The sequence below is a fragment of the Homalodisca vitripennis genome, chromosome 1 (genome assembly GCF_021130785.1).
Source record: "Homalodisca vitripennis isolate AUS2020 chromosome 1, UT_GWSS_2.1, whole genome shotgun sequence".
Taxonomy (NCBI): Eukaryota; Metazoa; Arthropoda; class Insecta; order Hemiptera; family Cicadellidae; genus Homalodisca; species Homalodisca vitripennis.
Window position 1 is genome coordinate 20,711,100 of NC_060207.1, and position 23,304 is coordinate 20,734,403.

Below are 23,304 nucleotides of genomic sequence, written 5' to 3' on the forward strand. Positions count from 1 at the left end.
TAATTAATTTGCAAATTAATTTACCAAAGTACACCTAATAAAAATTAGCTTCCATACGTATTACATTTATTCATTAAGTATGGGAAAGACGAAAACAAAAACATAAATCAACATCAATTTCATTCTTGGAAAGCCGAGAATTAATTCAAAGCTTTTCATGGTAGCTTGAACTGTATATAATACGATTATTTTATTGAAACAACTTTTCTTATAACCAGAGTTTGAATAACGGTTTAGCGCTAATTTCAGAACTATATAAAAAAAATTGTATGAAGTTCTGCAAACGTAATATATCAGAATATTCAACTAATAAATGTTGTTTTCCTGTTTTACTGTTATTAAATAAACACAATATCATGTATAAGAATAAAAACACATGCTACCTTACTTATTAACTGTTATTTCAAGAGACAGTTACTTTTAATTTTTTTAAGTTTACTCCTTATATTTTCTAACTTCTGAGATAAAATATACAGTTCCAGGAATGAGTGTTACTGGCGGCTTAATAACGTACCAATGAACAGAATGAAATATTAAACACATTTCATTTAATGAAGCACAATGAACTGAGTAAATGATTGACCAAGATGCTGACCACTCCACGAACCGTGTGGTATCCGAACCCTCAACGATTTTGAACCTCTTCTGTTACTGAATATGTTGTTGTAGTCTCCTCTTTGAATTGTATTACTATACAGTATGGTATGTTCTGTTGTGTGTGATTTTAACGTTTGTTGTGTTTGTTACAGCCATGGCGAGGATCTCATCGTCACGCCCTTCGCCCAGATCCTGGCCAGTCTACGTTCAGTCCGTAACAATTTCCTCAGCCTCACCAACGTGCCCCAGCAGAAGTAAGTGCACCAATACACATTCATGTATTTTAGTCTATGGCCTAATAAAATATAGTAAGTATTTGATTGATTAGTTCACTCAGGAAACGTCTGGAGAGGGTAGTTCACTATTCTAGCATTCTTGCATTAGACGTGTCATTAGGATACTACTCTCCTGGGCATGGCTGGTCTTGAGGGTTAGGTTAGACGTATCTCAAGATTTTCAACTTTTCAGCGATACACTGATATGCTAGCAACACCTGATTTCTTCAGTTATATATTATCTTTGGATTTTTCCCATTGTATACTGTTATCTTAACCAGACCAGATATCCTAGGTTAACCTTATCTTTGGAACTGTCCAACTATACACCGATAACGCAGCCACACCTATCCTCACAAATTGGACTTGACCTTTAGCCCTGTCTTGAGGTATATTATTATCAGCCAGATCTCTTTTCAACAAATCTCTTGAGTAGACGTTACCTTTGTATCACTCCAGAAATGTACTGATATCATAATCACCCGTTGGTTTGACGTTTTGCGCTCATATTTTAGTGAAACAATAAGGAGGATAGACCCAATTGTAGTTGAGAGAAGCATACATTCTCTGAGTTAAAAATTAGTCATGAGCCAATTTACGAAGGTTTTACTTTAGTCTACTTGTTACCTATCTGCAATTCATTAAATATCAGATATTGTAATATTGTTCTTTATCAATGCAAGTTAAAAGATACCCAGCAGGGATCACTTCTGGCTAGTTTACACCTTCCAGTTGAACCTACCAGTGGGCACAGCAAAAACCGATGTGTCACTTAAATTTGGCCAATCTTATGTCCAGGAGCGGCACATCAGTAACCGCAAATGTCGAGATTCTGGGATGCAAGGATAATTCAATAGGTACTGCGGGAGATGACTGTTGGAGTTGGTGGGATTCGTTCCTTAAGTATCAGAGGTTCTTGCTAGCCTCAACAAGGGTGTGCACCCCCTGCCTGTTTTAACTGCAGAGGCTGGTTCAGAGATGGCCTCCCCTTCTTCCGGGGAGAAATGACTTTGAGATTAGTGTCCTAATTGTCCCTCATGGATCTCGATAGGAAGCGGCCCCAAACCCCTAACCTTACCCATTTTGAGTATATTGTCACTCCGGAAGCAGCGCTAAGGTTCTTATAGGACTAAGTGCAATTTATAAGCTTATTGCCCTAAGAGAACAAATAAAGGTGAAAGATGAATGAACTTTGCATTGCTGAATCTTGGGAAATAAGCAGGAATTAGTCCATAGGTAAATCCTTATACTAGTATAAATAATATTCATTATAATAAAAATCTTTGATAATATGCTAGATTTACATGTAAATCATTCTGAGTTGTCATTAAATGTAGAATACATTCTTTAGATTGATACGTTATAAATAGACTTGTTATAGAGTTGTTTTCTTTCTAATATAGGTTCCCTTAACTTGGCCTTGTTGTGATTCCCCCACTTACGGAATACAATTTATCACGACCACGTGATCTTTGAAGGTTGAAAGAAATATTTGAGTGGATAACGCTCCCACTTTCCTCTTATGTTTCTTAAGTGCAGATTTATTTGCTTTTGGTTTTAAACTCTGAGATCTGTTGCAAAAAGAACCCTTTTTGAATAAAAAATCTCTGAAATCACCTGCATTATTAAATATTTATCTTGAACATTTATCTGTGACCTGTTTATGGTAGATATAATGCTAATTAGTTCTAGTTTCATTTCAGGTTTCCAATATTTCCGGGTAGATCTGAACTACTTTTGTTATTATTTACATTACATATTTTATCACATAAACAGTTTAAATCTGAATGCGTTCGTTCACTCGTAATGGGCTTAGTAAACATACTCTCAACAAAAAGCTTAATGAGTTTACAAAGCTTATATCGTATCTATTTATTTCATGTGTGCAAAACAAGTTGTGTGAATATACTCCAATGTTGAATCGATGTAAAATTACAAGTTTACTCATGTAGAAGTGAGCCCATGGAAGTATAAATACAAATTTTACAATCTAAAATCCACACTAACAGCAAGCATGAATATACTGTAACATTCTTAATAAAACCCTAGTTAATCCATTTATAGTCCACGTTGAACGTTTCATAAATATTATTTATTTCCTATTACGTTTACCCATTTCCATATTATTTGAAAGAGTTGATTCACCGTATTTAGTGATTATGTAGTGGATATTTACTCTCTTATTAAATCTAGTAATTATAAAAACTCAAATCAATTTTACTACAGACAAGATTTAATTTGGATGTGGATTCATTTATCAGAAACGCCCAGTTAACTTACAACACTAACATTGTTCAATCCACATTATTTATTTATTATTGCCAATTGTGTGAATGGTCTGTAACATTAGGTTTGGAAAGTTTCCAGGCGATTGTTTGTGAGACACTTCATGTATGGATTGGCAATCGAGGTGAATTGGCAGTCGAACTTAGACATCAGAACTTAAGACCCTAAACTTAAGAACTTTCTTAGATTCATTTTAAATATCAGCTTTATAACATGTTGTATGAAAAACATAATATTTGTAGGTCTTTCCCTATAGATCCACCCACATTTACCTATATTTTGTTGTTTAAGTCGCTTATCTAGAGAGAACAAACAAGAAATTGATGGTAGGGGTCGTGATAGCATGATAATGGCCACTTAGAACTCCCGTGGGTTGTTTGAGTTAGAGTCGGCTTTACGTTAGTACTTGCCATTAAACTAAAATACACGTCGTTAACTTTCCACCGGGGCTTTCGGAAAGTCTTGAAGGAAAGAATGAGATAAAAACAAAGTTTATTGTTACAATCAAGAGCAAACTGTTTTCGTTCAAAATGTTAAACATTCTGCGATGGAAGCGCTTCGAAACTGAGAGGCGTTCTCTGCCTGCAGTGCGGGTTCTATTTGTCAATCACGATTTAACGTTTGGATTAAATTGGTTCCGTTGTTTATAATGATGAGGAACTTTCACCAACGCCATCACTAAAACTGACGTTGCTCTGTATTGGTTATTCCTGGCCGTATACATGACTGTTGTTCTGCCAACTCTCTATTTTTGGAATTGTTTGAATAATGTGCCAAGAAATTCCAATCGTACTCTTGAAATCGTGTTCTTACGATATTTTCGGAATGACCCCACTGAACTTATCAATCGAAGATGTAGACTCAAGTTCAAATACAAGAGTACCTCCCACGCATTGCTGATACAGTTTGGTGCTTAATAAATGAACCCAATTCGTGACACTTGTTTAAAGTAATTAAACTGAATTATAAACTTTGTTTTTTAATTCATAGAATCATTTTAGTTTTCTTTGCTAACTTCAACAAAATAATACGATATTTTTTTAGTAGTAAACATTTTAATCATTTAAATGGGTAGTTACATCTACATAAGCATACATGTAAAGGATGATGCATGAGACCCAGTATTACGTTTTTAATTTCTTAACGCATTGTAAAAGTTTTAATTTATTATATTTCTACGTATTTATGTTGCAAAAGTATATTTATTTACTATTTATATAATTATTTATATCGTTATTATTTCTATACTTATCAAAAGATTTAGTGTTTACTCAGAAATTAATAAATTATTATATTAATACTTCGTACTTGTGCTTGTTTATAATGTCCTTCTGTACATTTTTTATTACACATAAAAAAATAAACAGTCGGCCTATAATTATTTTTTAATATTGAATGAAACATGTTTCTTAAATATTTTATATATATACTATTAAGACAAAATAACATAGCAAAATACTATTAATATCAGATATATTTGAGATATAAACTAATAAATTATTTTAATACTGACTATGCAGCTCGCTAGTTGCCTTGGTTTTGGCGTTGCATTATTCACTGCATAATTGATGTTTCGGGAACATTTTCTAACAAGGTTAATATTTTGAGAAAGAATATTGAGTTTTCTGAGCAAACCATATCAATATTTTTGTGAAAGAGAGTATACAAGGTTATACCTGTACATACTTATATTATATTATACCTGTACACTGTTATACAAATGCATAATACATCAAATTAACGTAAATAGTTTTTCTCCCGGAATCGGGTACTTTTTATAATTTTTATTCTGGCTTATCTTACCAAATTTAGTTGAATTTTTTTGAGACAATGGTCGATCCCCTAAGGGAATTTTTAGAATTTAATTTGGTATTACTTCATCATTTCCTTAATACTTTGATAAAGTCATACAATATTCATTAAACACTCGTTATCTAGGTAAAAATGGATGGATGAGAACTGGCAGCCCACGAATAAGACACATGTAATTACAATAAATGGATACTAATTTGTAAATATTTACCGCCCAGGGAAAGACAATGGTATTTGGGAAAGAAACTTAAATCCTAGATTAAAAGATGACTTTTCTTATTATTATTGACGACGTGAGTGTTATCGGTTAAAGTAGCATAGACGATATCGAATATAATTAATTGGAACGTAAATATTATTTAATGTATTTCCAAAAACTGTTATATGACTCAAAAAATTTCAATTTTTTCCTGTTTGTAATAACATGTGTATTCTGGCAAGCTGCTATAACGTTATAACCGTGGATAATTTCTGGATTACACGGGATTGTCGTGGCCCGGAGCTGCGGTCGCGGCTGCTATCTTCGGTCGGTGATCCATCTTCTGCCGCGATACCGCGTGTCGGGATGAGCACGATAACAGATTATGGCTGTAATATCTCCTTGTTGCCTTCACCAGCGACGTAGTTCATTACTGTACATGTACACTGCACACGGTCCTAGAAACTTTGTGTGGGAAGATTGTTATAACTAGAGCAGATTTGTTTAACACATGCCGTCATAAGTTACACCGTTTGAATCTACTCTACATCCTACTGTCGGCGAGACAGGAGAAGATAGGCCAGCTCCGTTACGGATGTATTGTGTAAGGTATCTCCCGCATTGCAGGGGTACCTCCACTTTGATCATGAACAACTCAGACAAGCATAATTAAAGTTGCGGAAAGTTTACAAGAATTTATTTTTTAAAACGAGTTCACCTCCTGGCTTGCCGTCAGTAAAATATGTAAACGAATTTGTGCTGTTGCAGTTTTAGCTGACTGCAAACACTAAATCAAAAAAATTCAAACGTTTTTGTGCCTTTTTGAGGATATTCAAATTCACAAAAACTGCTTTTATGGACACCAACCCCTCCACCTTGTATTATCAGGTGAAGTTCAAGAGTATATTTTTACTCTATAACTCTTAAAAGTTAATTATTAATTACGCACTTATTTAAGGGCTTTTTTAGCCTCGATTAATTCTTTGATCTATTATTAGGGATTGAGTCTCTAACAGGTGACTCCCTATGAACTATTAGTCCTCTGACAATATGTTTTACCAACATCTTAACAACTCTTTATAAAACCGAAAATTGAAACACTTAACACAAACGAACGAAGAAATAAAACGACATTAAGTTAATATTTATAGTTATATGTATGGCGTCCAACTCTTGAATTTGGATAATCAGATGGTAAATAACTTGTGGTATTAGTGTGGCATCGTATATAGACAAAATGAATAATTAAAATAATATATTAACTGCATGTTTTGACTATTCTACCCATGCACTTATTCACTTGTTTATATTTTTTTCGTTTTAAATAATATTATTTTATTCTACTTTTCATATGAAAATTGTATTATCATTCTGCTAAAACAAATATAAATAATAACCCAAAAAGGATAGTCTCAAATAATTAAGGTGAATGCAATATACTTCATAGATAAGAATATTCAAAGAACCTGCGTTTAAAGTTGGGCTGCCAAATCGAAGGTTCTATCTTGTATCACCTCAAGTGTCTGGAGATGTGGGTTAATCTAGCCTTAGAGAATCTCTGGGAGTGGCAAAAGATTCTAGTTTTTAGGAATACTTAGCATGTAAATATTCCAGGCCTATACTAGTTCCTGCTTACTGGAACCACTTTATCTTACGACTGCTCTAGGAGCTATCGGTTATCTTTATTATCTGGTCTCTGATAGACCAAATGTGGTGGGCCTCGACCTCTGAAAGTCTTCTACGCCTAGTGACCTAATTTAATTTCTCGTCTAAGAAGGCGCTCTGGAAATACAAGGCAACTGTGACCTGACGGCCTCTGGTAGCCAGTGGGATCCTAGATCTTAAAATTATCGGAAGCAGCTTATCTTAAAAATCAGCATTCCCATCAGTAATGTAATGGCACCACAGGAATTTAAACAACTAGTGCATGGACGGCCGAGGTTGAAGGTGAACTGTAAAACTGGATATTTAGTATCTAGGCGCGTATTTATTTTTTACTGTTAATAATCTAATAGTTTTTAATTTTCTGAATGATGTTTTTAATGTTTAACAACAGTTAATATTTTTGTTTCAAAATAATCATTCATGTGGCGCTACGAGTTTAACTAGTCATACTGTACGCAGTATCTGATACCGATTATGAGCCAACGTCCCACACTGGACATTATCCCTCTAAGTGAACATGGTGATCTCCAGCACTCCAGTGATTAGGTAGGGTTTGGTGAAAGTAAAATTTGTAACAGCGGGTTGTTGGAGAGGAGTGTAGTTATTACACCGCTAGTGCCAATGAGGCCATGCGATACTCACTGATCGATTATAGTAATTGCCTAATGATACACAGTAATCGGCCGACGCGCTGCACCACAGTGGCAAATTGGCAATTGCCCAGTAGGTCGATTATCAAACACCATGAAGACCTTGTCTCCCAGTTCTATTTATGACAGATATAGCATAGCCTCTTAGTGCAAATTGGCAATTACCTAGTAGGTCGATTATCAAACACCATGAAGACCTTGTCTCCTAGTTCTATTTAATACAGATATAGCATAGCCTCATAGTGCAAATTGGCAATTGCCCAGTAGGTCGATTATCAAACACCATGAAGACCTTGTCTCCTAGTTCTATTTATTACAGATATAGCATAGCCTCTAGTGAAAATTGGTAATTGCCCAGTAGGTCGATTAATCAAACACCATGAAGACCTTGTCTCCTAGTTCTATGTAATACAGATATAGCATAGCCTCATAGTGAAAATTGGTAATTGCCCAGTAGGTCGATTAACAAACACCATGAAGACCTTGTCTCCTAGTTCTATTTATGTAATACAGATATAGCATAGCCTCCTAGTGAAAATTGGTAATTGCCCAGTAGGTCGATTAACAAACACCATGAAGACCTTGTCTCCCTAGTTCTATGTAATACAGATATAGCATAGCATAGCCTCATAGTGCAAATTGGCAATTGCCCAGTAGGTCGATTATCAAACACCATGAAGACCTTGTCTCCTAGTTCTATGTAATACAGATATAGCATAGCCTCATAGTGAAAATTGGTAATTGCCCAGTAGGTCGATTAACAAACACCATGAAGACCTTGTCTCCTAGTTCTATTTAATACAGATATAGCATAGCCTCATAGTGCAAATTGGCAATTGCCCAGTAGGTCGATTATCAAACACCATGAAGACCTTGTCTCCAGTTCTATTTATTACAGATATAGCATAGCCTCCTAGTGAAAATTGGTAATTGCCCAGTAGGTCGATTAACAAACACCATGAAGACCTTGTCTCCCAGTTCTATTTATTGCAGATATAGCATAGCCTCATAGTGAATTGGCAATTGGTAATTGCCCAGTAGGTCGATTATCAAACACCATTAAGACATTGTCTCCCAGTTCTATTTATTGCAGATATAGCATAGCCTCATAGTGCAAATTGGCAATTGCCCAGTAGGTCGATTATCAAACACCATGAAGACCTTGTCTCCCAGTTCTATTTATTACAGATATAGCATAGCCTCATAGTGCAAATTAATTGGCAGTTTCCCAATAGGTCGATTATCAAACACCATGAAGACCTTGTCTCCTAGTTCTATTTATTACAGATATAGCATAGCCTCCTAGTGCAAATTGGCAATTAATTGTCCAGTTCTGCCAGTTGTCAAATCCCATGAAATCCTCATCTCCTATTTCTATTTATTACGGATATAGCATAGCCTCCTAGTGCAAATTGGCAATTAATTGTCCAGTTCTTCCAGTTGTCAAATCCCATGAAATCCTCATCTCCTATTTCTATTTATTACAGATATAGCATAGCCTCCTAGTGCAAATTGGCAATTAATTGTCCAGTTCTTCCAGATGTCAAACTTAATGAAAACCCCGTCTCCCATTTCTATTTATTACATATATAGTATAGTATCCTATTGAAAAGAGGCAATTAATTGCCCAGTTCAACCGATCGCCAAACACCACGATCGAAATGTCGACGAAATGTCCCAGGTTCATTTATTAAGTATAGCATAACTTTTTCTTGCAAATTGGCCTACCCAGCTCAGTCGATTATAAAAACTAGACGTTTCCTCTTAGTCATATTTACTACAAATATAGCAGAGTCTTCTAATGTAAATTGAGGTGCTCTTTATTTATAAGAAGTTGATTGTGAATGGAAGACAAGTTGAGGTACAATAAAGGAAAAGCAGGCAATGGAGTGACGATGAAAGGAGAGCCAAGAGGTTGTTGTAGAGAACCCTTACAGAGCTCGCTTGAGAATTATGTTCATACTTCGTGTCTTGTAACTTAATAAGTTTTTATCTCGATAACTGCCATAACCATAAATTCCATGTTTTTACGGTGCATTTATGTAGTAAAATTCTTATGCTAGTTCTCTCTAGACATTCTTTGCTAACATACTCATTATTGGTTTCCAAATGAGGGAGCAAAACATAAAAAATACAGACAGTTTAATAATATGTAAACGTGTGTATGAGGATAAAATTTGTGAAGCATTTGTGAAGCCTATCACTTTTGGGGGTGGATATTTTTATTTCTGTCTGTATGTCATTCTGTTAGACGAGAAAATCAAAGAATAAAAATATATTTACACAAAATTAGTGAAATAAAATGTCATTATATAATCGCTCGTAGTAAATCAAGTAACTAATGAACTAATGCTGTGAACTTGAAATATGACATGCAACCTCAGCGAAGCCTGTCATAATAAATAAGTTATATCAAGTTTCCATGCTCTCATACACAACATTACGAGTACGTTTTTCATGCAAAGCTTACCAAATAGCAGAATTAGTAAATGAAATTATTCCTCCCAGCGGCTACACATACTATCCTCCAGAGAATAAAGTACATTTTACTCTTAAAAGTAGTTTTATCTCGTCATTGTTTATGACCGGAATCTAAATATTACTTTTAAAAAACGGCGAATATGAGGAATGCGATTAGTTTTTGTTAATTTTTTTAAAGAAAATTAATTTAATCATGTGTGTTCAGCGATATTTAATCCTAATATTATTATAAATGCGAAAGTGCCTTGGTTTTTTTTTCTCACGCGTAAACTACTCAACCGATAGTACTAAATTTTTACAAGAGTGTTCTTACGATTCATGGGATGAATATAGGCCTATTATTATTTCAAAATTCCCTACGGGCTACGCCCCACTGGTTTTTGAAGTAGCGAAAAATCCCATCTTGGTGTCCAAATTATGAATATGTATTGAATGATCCTGTCAAATGTAATTAACTGTTCTGTGTAAACATTTTATTATGATGGCACGACAATATTTTTATTTAATTTAATCACTATTTTAATTGTAGTATTTATATTTCATAATCAAACTTTAACAGGTGCTAAACTCCTGTTCTTAGTCCTAAGATATATTTATATTTTATTCATCGTGACAACAAGGCAAAATCAACAACTATGGCAATATCTGAACAAACGAATATTGCAGAAGTAGTTTCCTGAGATCGAGATATTTAAATATTTTCTTGGTCGGTAAATTTAAACTAAATTGACCGTTAAAAGCCTGAAGAAGACGCATTTCGGTTTTTGGCTGAAGTAGGCTTCTCGGTTATACTTGTTTATGTATACTCTATATATCAAGATAACGTGAGGAGTTCTAATATGGCACTGGAAATGTCTTAAACCGGAAGTTAACGCTTTTTGACCGAAGTAGGTTTCTCAGCCTTATGTAGGTAAATGTATTTCCTTCGTCTGGACAATGAGACAAACTCGTCCATAGCGCTAGAAATGTAATAGTCCTAAAGTAGACCATAGTAGCTGGTAATAAGCGGTGTTTTAATCAAAGTAGTTTTTAAATCAATAAATAGGGATTAAAAAAGTCAGCGACGAAGATGCTTAAAATAAACTATTTACTTTTTCGACATCAGAGACAGAGTAGAAAATATAGGTGAAGAGTGTTATTCTTATTATCTCATCATGATATCTTCCGATGACATGACTCCAGGAGTCAAGTCTGGAACAGCGTTACATTCTAGACGCTGCACTAAGAGGAAGGTGGACTGGAGCTAAACTAAACATTCACAATGAATCAAACTTTCCCACCATAGCTACGTTATGTGTAGAAAACTCTGTTGCTCCACCGTGGGTAGAGATCGTGTCTTAAACAACGCAGTACACTCAATTATACATCTGATGAGGCAAAGAGAATACATTCTCACCTATATTACAATATTTTGTTCTCCGTGTTCTCTGATATCGAAATGATGTAAAGCATTTCAGCTCGTATCCTCCGTTTTACCTCTTTAGATGAACATGACTCCAGATTCCGGGAGTCGAGTCTGTGACAGCGTCAGATCGTAGACGCTGCAGTAAGAGGAGGGTGAACTGGAGTTAAAGTCAACATTTATACCAATACGATAGATCAAATTAGAATCCATTTAAAGACATTTTTCTTAGAATACATCGAGGTTTACTTTTAGTCTCGTACATTTCTGATACTATAATACAGATACTTTTGCCACGTGAATCTCATCACTGGTTTCTCCGAAACCGATTACTTTCTGCAGATTCAAGTATTCCATTCCAGCGTCTCACATTTATCATTCAATCCTTTACTTTTAACTCCTTGTTTGATTTTCACCAACAAGAAAAGTATTCTTATAGCTATTTTCTTTCTGATACTTTGGCTACATTTACTACTATGCAATATGTTAAAATGTTAAACGATTGAACTAAGTTTAACTCGATGTTACTAAATAGAAATGAAGTTTGACACAAAACTATTATCACACGTACGGGCATAGATATAGGTAGACAGACGTACAAAAAAAGTTTTTCCAGCCTCTTGGGAGACTAATCTAATAATGCTACTTAAGTATATAAAATCAACCAATTTTATAAATATCACCCATACACATAAAGCATTTTTTAAATATTATTTCTCTAATCTTTTATTTTGAATGCCCAATGTTAAAAACTCTCTCATTAACAGTTAAGAAGATTTAATATTATATATATATATATATATATATATATATATATATATATATATTATATATATATAATATTGATATATATATAAATATTTGATATTATATAAATTAATATTTATATATATGTAATTATAATCAATATAAATACTTATATTTATATACACGTATTTAAATCTTCTTAACTGTTAATGATAGAGTTCTAGTATGATATATATATTCTATTTTTGCATTTTTGTATTACATTGTTGTTATTTGTTTCTTATCACACATCACAAAGTTTTACACTTGCTCATTTTTATATTTAACTATCTATTATTATCTTTACCTTTTTTATCTTTTTCTTGATTTTTTGTTAACTAACTTATATTTCTTACTTATTTATTGTTTTGTTGATTATTTATTACTTAATTATGTAATTAAATATTATTAGTGTAATTAATCGTAATCCATACTCTTTTTTTGACTTATTTAATTTGGCTAACTGATGTAATTCTGTTGGAAGTATAAATAAATAAATTCGAATTTGATATTCACCGTAATTAAGATATTTAAAATTCAGTTCCACGTCTTTTAACTTATATCATACCTCGTAATATACTCGTTCTCACGATTATAAATTCAACTAAAAAAAGTTGAACATCAATGATTGCTGTTACTGTAAACTCCAAATCTACTCTGACTCTGACGTGATTCTTGGTATTAGATTGGTATTAGATAGACCTTGACCTTAAAGGCAAATGACTACTGAAGGCAGAGGGGTCTGGTAACCCATATTGCCAAAAAGCACGTCTGTTAGTGGTAACAAGATAGGTAAGTGAGGTACTAACGTGGGTGGGTAGGTGACGAAACGCCGCACCGGAGAGATGAAACCACACCTGACACCCTCCCACGCCTGACCTTGAGCGGCTGATGTGTGACGCGCACCTTGTTAGCGGCTTAATAAGATGCCGCACCTGGGTATGATGCTGGTGATGGATTGATTATGGCTTCCTGATTCAGGAACTAGTCGTTTGAAGTCACTTCCAATTTCTCCTGTACTTTATCTTTTCTTTTGTCTCATCCATATGGACGTTGTCTTACTAGGAGTGCGCGTAGTCTTCCCACAAATGGAAGATAAATATTATAAATTAAAACTTTTTAACAAATCGGCTCACTATAATGAGGTAGGTCAGTTCCTAAGCCCGTTACGCTGAAAGTGGATATGGTATTATTTATAGTCCAGCAGCCCAGAGCCAACTTGCATCGTATAAGCACACATCATGATTTTCCTGAAATCGATGGACACATTTCTCATGAGAAACAAAACAATTGCTGCGTTAATTTTGACGGGGGTTGAAATAGGAGGGTATCAAAGAGGTTCAACATTTCAAAAAATCATTAGATCACATTTTTTTATCTTGATAAACAGGAAATTAGCCTTCAGGCGTATAAATAATAGCTACATGAGTATCAGACCACTAAAAAAAATGCTAAAACCCACCACTTTCAACCAAAAAGTATGTATTCATAGGGATGGCTGAATATGATTTAACTTTTGATTTCTTAGTTTCAAATGTTTCTAGCTAAATAGAAAAATACTACATGAAGAAATATTTGTATTTTATACTTCTAATCCTTTTAATACCTTCCCTTTTCGAACCCCTTCCCCGAATTAATGTGGGTGGCGATGGATTTGTTTCTTGGGAAAATTAATCTATTAATTTCACGAACAACTAGCTTATGTGCTTGTACAGTGCAAGCTTTTCGGCTTTTGTACTACTAGGCTTCACCACCCTCTAATACAATGATTGCTCCCTTGTTATAACTAATTATTTTGTTATCTTACAGACTGCCGTATAAATTTACCATTGGAATCGTAGGATGAATCACGTCATTCAATGATTTTAGTCCTCAGCGGATAAGAATTGTGTAGGCAATATTTCACTTCAGTAGTAGGAATAGATTTCAATTTCAGATTTAGAACGATACAATCAGCTTATGTAACACATACATACGTTGGGATGTGATTCTAGTTACTGTGTTAATATCCAGGGTAACAACATATGACGCGGTCGCTGGGGAAATTAAGTACGGCGAGAGGCCTGTGAAACTTCCTAGGATCTCCAATCATTACTGTTCTATGAAAACGTTTCATCTGGCCCGAAAAATGTGTAACCATTCATGTATGCAGAGGACAGATTCAAACGTGTGTGTAGGAGTCAGAGTAATTATCGCGAGTACCCCTGTTAAAGCAGTATTTGATTGATGGCAATAATTAGGTAATGTATTCTCCCTAAGCGATCAATTAGGTGGGAGTACTTCTGGAATAAACGTCATCATGCAGGTGCTCATCAGTGTTTTGTAAGAAATCATTCTTATCATAAATATTTATCTCAAGCTTGCTAAAATTGTATACAGGGTGTTTCAAAATTACTTTTACAAATTGTTGTAACAGGTTTCTTACTTTTAAAAAACGTTACAGAGATGTATATCCGACGATCTTTTATTTTCGAGTAACTAATCAAAGTTTGCAGTTAAATTGTTAGAGTTCATCACGGTATCAATGCATATAAAATACTGGATATGTTCTCTTCTTGCTTCTAAACAAGCGTGAACTTGGCTTTTGCACCCTTTCATATACCCATAATGGTTTAAAATAGTTTCCCATAACATCTGGATGAAGTTTAACGATTCTGCTTGTCTAATGAATGGTGGCACCAGAGATCAAAATCCTGTATTGAGGCCTAAAGATACGTTCAGGCCAGAAAAAACGCCGTCCTCTATCAATCCATCGGTCATTACTGAGTATCTCGAACAAGGAAACTAAATTTTTCTGGATCTCCATCATTAACCATTTCTTCTTATTTGTAAAGGGCACATCTTCTTGTAAGCCAGAGGCTGCCTAACCTACAATACGGCAATCTACTTCAATGATTCGAAGCCTTCTAATCAAAAGAAAAATTAAGTAAAAGGTCTTATTTTACCAGGCGAAGGGCTATGAAGCCCTCTGTAACACTTTACCTGGGAACCAACGGCTTAAAGGTGACTTCCGAACCACCACAAATGGCCAGGCAGGCGGACTGCTTGCAAGGTCAGGATCGCTCAGCGGTCACCCATCAAAGCAGCAGCCACGCTCGACGTTGCTTTATCAGGTTATCTTGCGATAAACGTTGTAGCAGCTACACTGCGCCATACAGAAGCACTGCACTGCGCTAAGTATTGGTGCTAAAGAAGATAAGTTTTTGGATAGTGCTTGAAAACATTTTAAAATCCCTTTCCTGATATCTCGAAAACGAAGGATTTTTAAACATATTATGTGTGTATGCATTTTTATTCTCTACATGTCAGCAGCCTGTTACCAAAGTTTGTATAAATATGTTTAAACACCTTGTAACATTACCGATATACATTAACAAAATATCATCAATGTCTCCATCAGCTAATGCTGCATGTTTCATAGTTTGTAGATAAGATAAAGCCACATTAACTAGTGAAAGAATCCTAAATGTGTAATGTTTTATGAACAGTAGTAAATTCTCAATTCTACATTCATATCCTAATATTGCATATTCTCGTACTATAATCCTCTTTTGGTACGTGCTGTACGTATTTCAATTTAATTCTGTTGACTGTACACTTTCTCTAGTACATTTTGACAATCCAGTATTATTTATTTGTCATCATTGACTATTTCAGATTAGTTACTTTTCAATTAACTTATTTTCAGTGTGCATTTAGGCAATTGGGCGGAGATCATTCAAAGTATTTTAAAGCTTAAAGCGGAAGATGATATAAGCCTGTCACTGTCCAGCTGGGGATTGTTGACTAACCTTTAGAAAGTAACATTATCACCCTGTCTCATAAGTTAAGTAGTAAAGTGAGATGCCATGACACATCAGGAGGGTGTTACAAAGACCCGCCCATCATAAAACACTCCATAATCACATTTACTTGATAGCCTTTGTTTCAAATCTATTGCTCTGAATTATTTATATAAAAGGATTGACGGTGATGAAATATTAAGTTACCAAAGAAACCATGGAATACGAAAAGACCATTCAAAGTTTGATCGTGTATATACATTACGCCTATTACAACGGTATATATATTCTACCTTTTTCCAAGGGAATAGAGGGGGGTCACTTTAAATATTCAAATTGCAACCCATATCTTGCTTGGTACATGTCATATTAAAGATGAATTCATTAGATGAAGACCTTTAATATGACATATCACAAAATAGGGGTTGCAATTTCAAAATTTAAAGTTACTCCCTTTTACCCTCCCCTACCCCTCTCAAAAGAAGGGATAATTTTTGTACCATCAAAAAATCCAAAAAATCATTCAGTAAGTAAATCCAAATTAAGTAAAAAATATAGTAAAGGTTGTACATAAATTCATATCTCAATCCGTTTGGAATATACACAGGCGTATCAGAACTTATTTTCACACTTAGATGTAAGGGGTTGTTTGCCCATAACTTTTGCTAGAATTTTCATAGAGATGTTTTATTCACGTAATTGTGTTTCTTTTAAATTTACCTTTCACATGAAATGCCACAAGATATGGGTTGCGGTTTGAAAATTTAAAGCGGCCCACGCTATCCCTTTTGAAAAAGAGGAGGGATATTTATATCCTTCAAAAAGTCAAAAAATATATTTTAATAAATATCATGAAGATCGAAATCTCAATCCGTTTCGATTATATCCAGGTGTATCAGGACTTAATTTACACACTCTATATATAAATACCTTTTAATCACTGAAGTGGAACCAGAACGTTTATGGTTTTATCTATATATTATCTACTTGAAAGGCTTTCACTTCCTCCTTTGTCCCTTCATTTTTATTTGAGCAGTTGGTCGCTTAAGTAGTGTACAAAATATTTGATTCATGTTTATTTCGGCCTATTTATGGATCCCCATAGTCCATTTTACTTAAGACCGGTTAAAATCACATTGCTCGGTATTAGGTAAATTAATTAATTATTTCACATTTTGTAATTATCAAATAGATCATTTAATAATTAGATAATAATAATTATTATTATTGTAACCATGAATAGTTTCCGTTTTGTGCACGTGTGTTTTTTTCAATATAAAAATGAAAATAAGAATATAATACTAACACTATTATGTGTGTTTAATGTGTGTGTAAAGTGTACACTGTTTACATTATTACCAGCTTTGAAAGATGTATGGTTGTATATTTAAAATATTACCTGTTTATAAATGTGGAAAATGAATATTTCAGTGTAGTTAACAAGACTTCATTATCACTGCTCATAAGCCTCATCGCATAGCGCAGCCTGAGACGCGCTCAAAGTAAGATCGTTAACGACGTTAGTTATACGATAAACGCGAGCCTGAGAATCCCCAGACCCTTGTTAACTACTTGGAATTTCTGAACTTTACCAGTTTGTCAGAGAGGCCTTTTTTCAGCAAGTTGAGATCCAACTACAACAGAGATAGCCTATTCCACGTGTAGGTGAAAAATAAATATAAATAATTAATTAAAGTATTTTTCCTTTCTGAAGCCAAAATATGGTAAATCAATAACTACATCACGCGATAGCCAAAGACTTATAGGAAAATAATGTAAATGTGATGAATAGTTTTGAAAAGTTTTCAAACATTTAGCACTGATATTCTGTATTGTGTACTCGGCTTTATGCGAATTTCATGGAATTAATAATCAGAGCTCTAGCAGACTGTGACTTGTGGTTGGTTGGCTGCCATCGCCGTCATTTTACGCTGGCTTGCAATTTTCCAGTGAGATAAGCGCGTTGAACGCCAACGTTTTTAACAAATTTCTGCTTTACAGTGAGATAAGCGGGTTGAACTCAAACGTTTTTAAACATTTTGTACTTTCCAGTGAGATAAGCGGGTTGAACTCCAACGTTTTAAAAAAAAATTACTTTCTAGTGAGATAAGCGGGTTAAACTCCAACGTCTTAGCAAATTTTTGCTTTACAGTGCGATAAGCGGGTTGAACTGCAACGTTTTAAACACATTCTTACTTTCCAGTGAGATAAGCGGGTTGAACTCCAACGTCTTAACAAATTTTTGCTTTACAGTGCGATAAGCGGGTCGAACTGCAACGTTTTAAAAACATTTTTACTTTCCAGTGAGATAAGCGGGTTGAACTCCATCGTCTTAACAAATTGTTGCTTTACAGTGAGATAAGCTGGTTGAACTCCAACGTCTTAACAAATTTTTTCTTTACAGTGCGATAAGCGGGTTGAACTGCAGCGTTTTAAAAACATATTTACTTTCCAGTGAGATAAGCGGGTTGAACTCCATCGTCTTAACAAATTTTTGCTTTACAGTGAGATAAGCGGGTTGAACTCCAACGTCTTAACAAATTTTTGCTTTACAGTGCGATAAGCGGGTTGAACTGCAACGTTTTAAAAACATTTTTACTTTCCAGTGAGATAAGCGGGTTGAAATCCAACGTTTTAAAAAATGTGTGCTTTCCAGTGAGATAAGCTGGTTGAACTCCAACGTTTTAAAGAAATTGTTACCAGCATTAGCTATCTGTATCGTTTTATATTTAAAAATAATATTTTTATGATATTCTCTTATTGAATGTATTTAGTTTTTGAACTTTGTTAGGAGTCAATTTGAGGTATTTTAATAAATTAGATTAATTCATAGTAATTCTTTTGTCAGTACCTCATCTACAGTCGCATTACGGTCTTGATCAACTCATTATGCATTATGAGTATTATTAAAATGCAGAAAACATGTGTTCTACATAGGTACCAGCAAGCCCGTACTCAAACCGGTTTCTTTTTATAATGTTATCAGGACCCGAGCTCTCAAGGGCTCCGCCACACATCTATTTTAAGGGACAGTGTCAACGGACGAGATCGCTCAACATAATAACGGTAACGCTATTAAAGGCTCAATTTTAAATATCGTTCATACTATATCGAAGAAACTATAATTATTCCTTTTAAAGTAACAGTCTTACTTATGATTTAACAATCTCGATCGTGTTTATTTACATTTTGCATTCAAGCGGAAAAGTCAATAATAGTTCCTCCGATGAAATAACCAATACCTCAACACTTACGTTCGGTCTGACCCGATGAATCATAACTGGAATGTCGATACAAAAGACGAATTAGTCAAGACAAAGTCAAAAAGTATTCATTACTTCTAACAAAAAGCATGTACATCTAGTTCATATACGTTTCCTTAGATGTAATACAATATACTACAATAAACTGCTATGTAACAACAGGTATAACAATAGGTTGGCTGTAAAACTTTATAAAATAATACTTGGAAATTAATTCCCAAAATAAGTAAAAATGTGTATGTTGGAATGAGTTTCCTGTAATATACCGCACTGTTATTTAATATTTTATTGTAGCTTAGTTACAATAAAAAAGAAATAGAATTGCTTGAAAAATAAATGTATAAATATTCTAAAACGAAAATTATTAATTGTTTATGTTTTTAGTAATTTATGAAAAAGAGACTAAAGATTTGTTTGGTTACATAGGAGAAGACTATGAGAGCTGCAATTATCTTAAAGTTAAATAAAATTACAATTAACGCCTTTTAAAGATATTTTTAAAAACATTAATATCTAAAAACTAATTTCAATCGGACAACTAATAGACTTATTATGTATACATGTTTAGAGTTCACTAAATAAATTAAAAACCATGCTTAAAATGGTCCAAGTAATAAGTATTTCCGTACTTATTTTAGCAACGTATCTTTAATCTTAATATCATTAATAAAACAATAAGATGTTGTCAATGGATGGTTGGTGGATGGGGCATGACGGGGGCCCGCCAAAGCTGAGTACGGCCCTGGGTACGAGTATGATAATGTGAGTTAATAATCCTTGTAGGCATACGCCCATCGACCTTACTCTTTATATAGTGTCCACACTCTACGCCTTCATCTAATGACAGATCACGAGTAGAGCTCTTTATGAATTGTACCTTTAATAAATGAAAACTCACCGACCACATATAAATACCTCCAAATATTTTAATACTAATAATTGTGCAGAAGATGTAACATGTGCAAGTTCAATATTTAAAAATAATTTTGTCTCTATTTCTATATTTTTTTAAGCAAACAGAGTTAATGACAACTTGTAGGTTCTCAATTATGCTTGTTTTGTGTCATATTTCAGTGTCTGCACTGACACTACTGTATATATTAATTAAATTAGAAATTCTAAAATCTATTTCTGGTTTGTTAACTAAATCGAACAAGTGCAACTATGATCCGAAATAGACCGGTTGACAACGAAATAAAGAATGGGAACCCACATCCTGCACAACCGCGGAGCGTGATTGGTTTCCACCGTTACACGAGAGTTCAATTCCAATTCCCACTCTATAATCACCTGTCAACAGATTTTCATAACGTCGGGCCAAACACGTATATTCCGCATTGCCCGGTCAATTATTCATTGCCGTATGAGGTATTAATTAACAGTTGAATACAAATCAACGCTATTGTACGCAGTTAAACCTATTTATTACTTCTTACTAATTACATACTCCCACAACAGCTATATTTCCCGCAATTTTCAGTTTCCAAATATAAAAAAAAGAAAGAAAAACTTCACTTTTTACAGTTTTGCAAACATATAATTAATTAAGGAAACAAGGATTTTTTTCGTTAATGATAACTCAGGTGGATAACTAAACTAACACATAACTTGTGTTGTAACACGATCTGGCATGATTTGTTTATTTGAAGCTATAAAGTAGTTATGTGTTAGTTTAATTTTCCTCCTGAGGAAGAGATCAGATAGCAGATCTCGAAACGTAGTGTTTACTGATTTCTGAAGTCACTGAACGAGGGCAAATATTTAGAAAAAAATTATATTTCCTTCACAATCAAAATCAAATTTTATAAAATAATATAATTAATGTTTTCAGGAGAGAAAATAGAAAATATCTACGTACTTTTGTTTATCTCATCGCCAAATTTACTAAACTTGTACTTATCTCTCGTTTCAAATATATTTCAATACTTTAACTAGAAGATAATGATAGTATAGTAATCGATCCTTATATTGCAGTATTTAGATTTGTACAAATTATTTATGTCTTAAATTACACAAAACAACTTCACTTTTTACAGTTTTGCAAACATATAATTAATTAAGGAAACAACGATTTTTTCCGTTCAGTGATACAAGAAATTAGTAAAACTACGTTTCGAGATCCGCAATCATAACTCTTCCTCAGGTGGATAATTAACCTTACACATAACTTCTATTGTGACACGATCTGGCATGATTTGTTTATTTTAAACTATAAAGTAGTTATGTGTTAGTTTAATTTGTCACCTGAGGAAGAGATCAGATATCAGATCCCGAAACGTAGTGTTACTGATTTCTGAAGTCACTGAACGAGGGTAAATGTTAGGAAAGAAATTCTATTTCCTTTACAATATTTCCATCGGCAAAAACAAATTATATAAAATAATATAATTAATGTGTCAGGGAATAAAATAGAAACTATACATAGTTTTTTGTTCATCTCGACACCAAATTCACTAAACTTGTACTTATTATCACTCGTTTCAAATATGTTTAAATACTTTTACTTGAAGACAGTGAAAGTGTAGTACAATAAAATTACTATACTTACACAACAACCAACAATAACACAATACAGCAACATAGGGATCAATATCCTTATGTTGCTGTATTCATATTTCTACAAAATTATTTATGTCTTAAATTACACAGTCTATTGTGGAGAAGGGAACTAATAATATATACCGTTTTCGAAGCGAAACAATAAAGTTTAACAATTAACAAACAAAAGTTTATTTAAATTGTTATTAACTATAGGCATGCTGAAATTTAGGATGCAAAACTCTAAGCAATGTGGAGCCACCGCGTTTTCTTTACATAACGTAGCAATGGTGAGAAGGGTTGATTCAATGTGAATGTTGAGTTTAGCTCCAGTTCACCTTCCTCTTAGTGCAGATTACATGAGTGAAGAGGCTACACTAAGAGGAAGTGAACTGGAGCTAAACTCAACATTCACATTGAATCAACCCTTCTCACCATTGCTACGTTATGTAAAGAGCTTTATTCTTACATTATTGCAATTGCAATCTTCCAATCTTTCCACAAGGTGGTGTGCTATTGAGTAATCTTAAGTTCTATTCTATTGCCAATATAAAATGTACATTTACGATCACGATATAATTTAACGATATGTAGCTATGATTAGTTCATGAGTTGTCGTTTATTCGTTCAAACAAAACACTAGCTATGAAAAATCCAAAATGAACTATGGAATTCGACACGTGTATGAATCTCTCTTCGTGTATTCAAGCCTAGCTGGGATGTAGTGCTTACTTTATAAATAAACAGATACAACAGGCCATCGAAGGGCTTAACTCGTGAACTATATATCGAACTGACTATAACATATATTGCAACAAAAATAATTTCTTTGTGATGTAAAGGAACGTGTGTACAAATTTTTATGGCTCTAGGGTCTTTTTATCTAGTTATCGCACAGACAGGCAGACATACAGATTGACTGCCCTTTGTGTTTTTTTCTTAGACTATGAATAATCTAAGAACCAATTTTCAAGTCGCTACGACATTTGTATCAAAGGTTATCGCACAGGCAGGCAGACATACAGATTGGCTGCCCTTTGTTTTTTTTTTCTTAGACTATGAATAACCTAAGTACCAATTTTCAAGTCCCTACGACATTTATATCAAAGGTTATCGCACAGACAGGCAGACATACAGATGGACTGCCCTTTGTTTTTTTTTCTTATACTATGAATAACCTAAGTACCAATTTTCAAGTCCCTTGGACCTTAATATTAAAGGTTATCGCACAGACAGGCAGACATACAGATTGGCTGCCCTTTTTTTTCTTAGACTATGAATAATCTAAGTACCAATTTTCAAGTCCCTACGACATTTATATCAAAGGTTATCGCACAGACAGGCAGACATACAGATGGACTGCCCTTTGTTTTTTTTTCTTACACTATGAATAACCTAAGTACCAATTTTCAAGTCCCTAGGACCTTAATGTCAAAGGTTATCGCACAGACAGGCAGACATACAGATTGGCTGCCCTTTTTTTTCTTAGACTATGAATAACCTAAGTACCAATTTTCAAGTCCCTACGACATTTATATCAAAGGTTATCGCACAGACAGGCAGACATA

General features: G+C 34.0%; 1 protein-coding gene across 9 annotated transcripts in view; it reads left to right on the forward strand.

Moving 5' to 3' along the window:
- The window catches only part of LOC124357879 (cAMP-specific 3',5'-cyclic phosphodiesterase), an 809,095-nt gene that overhangs the window by 679,774 nt on the left and 106,017 nt on the right, over positions 1 to 23,304 (forward strand). For all 9 annotated transcript variants that reach the window (XM_046809970.1, XM_046809977.1, XM_046810019.1 and 6 more), the window contains one exon: positions 750 to 851. In XM_046809970.1, coding sequence (XP_046665926.1) covers positions 750 to 851 — 102 coding nt within the window. The remainder of the gene's footprint in view (positions 1 to 749; positions 852 to 23,304) is intronic.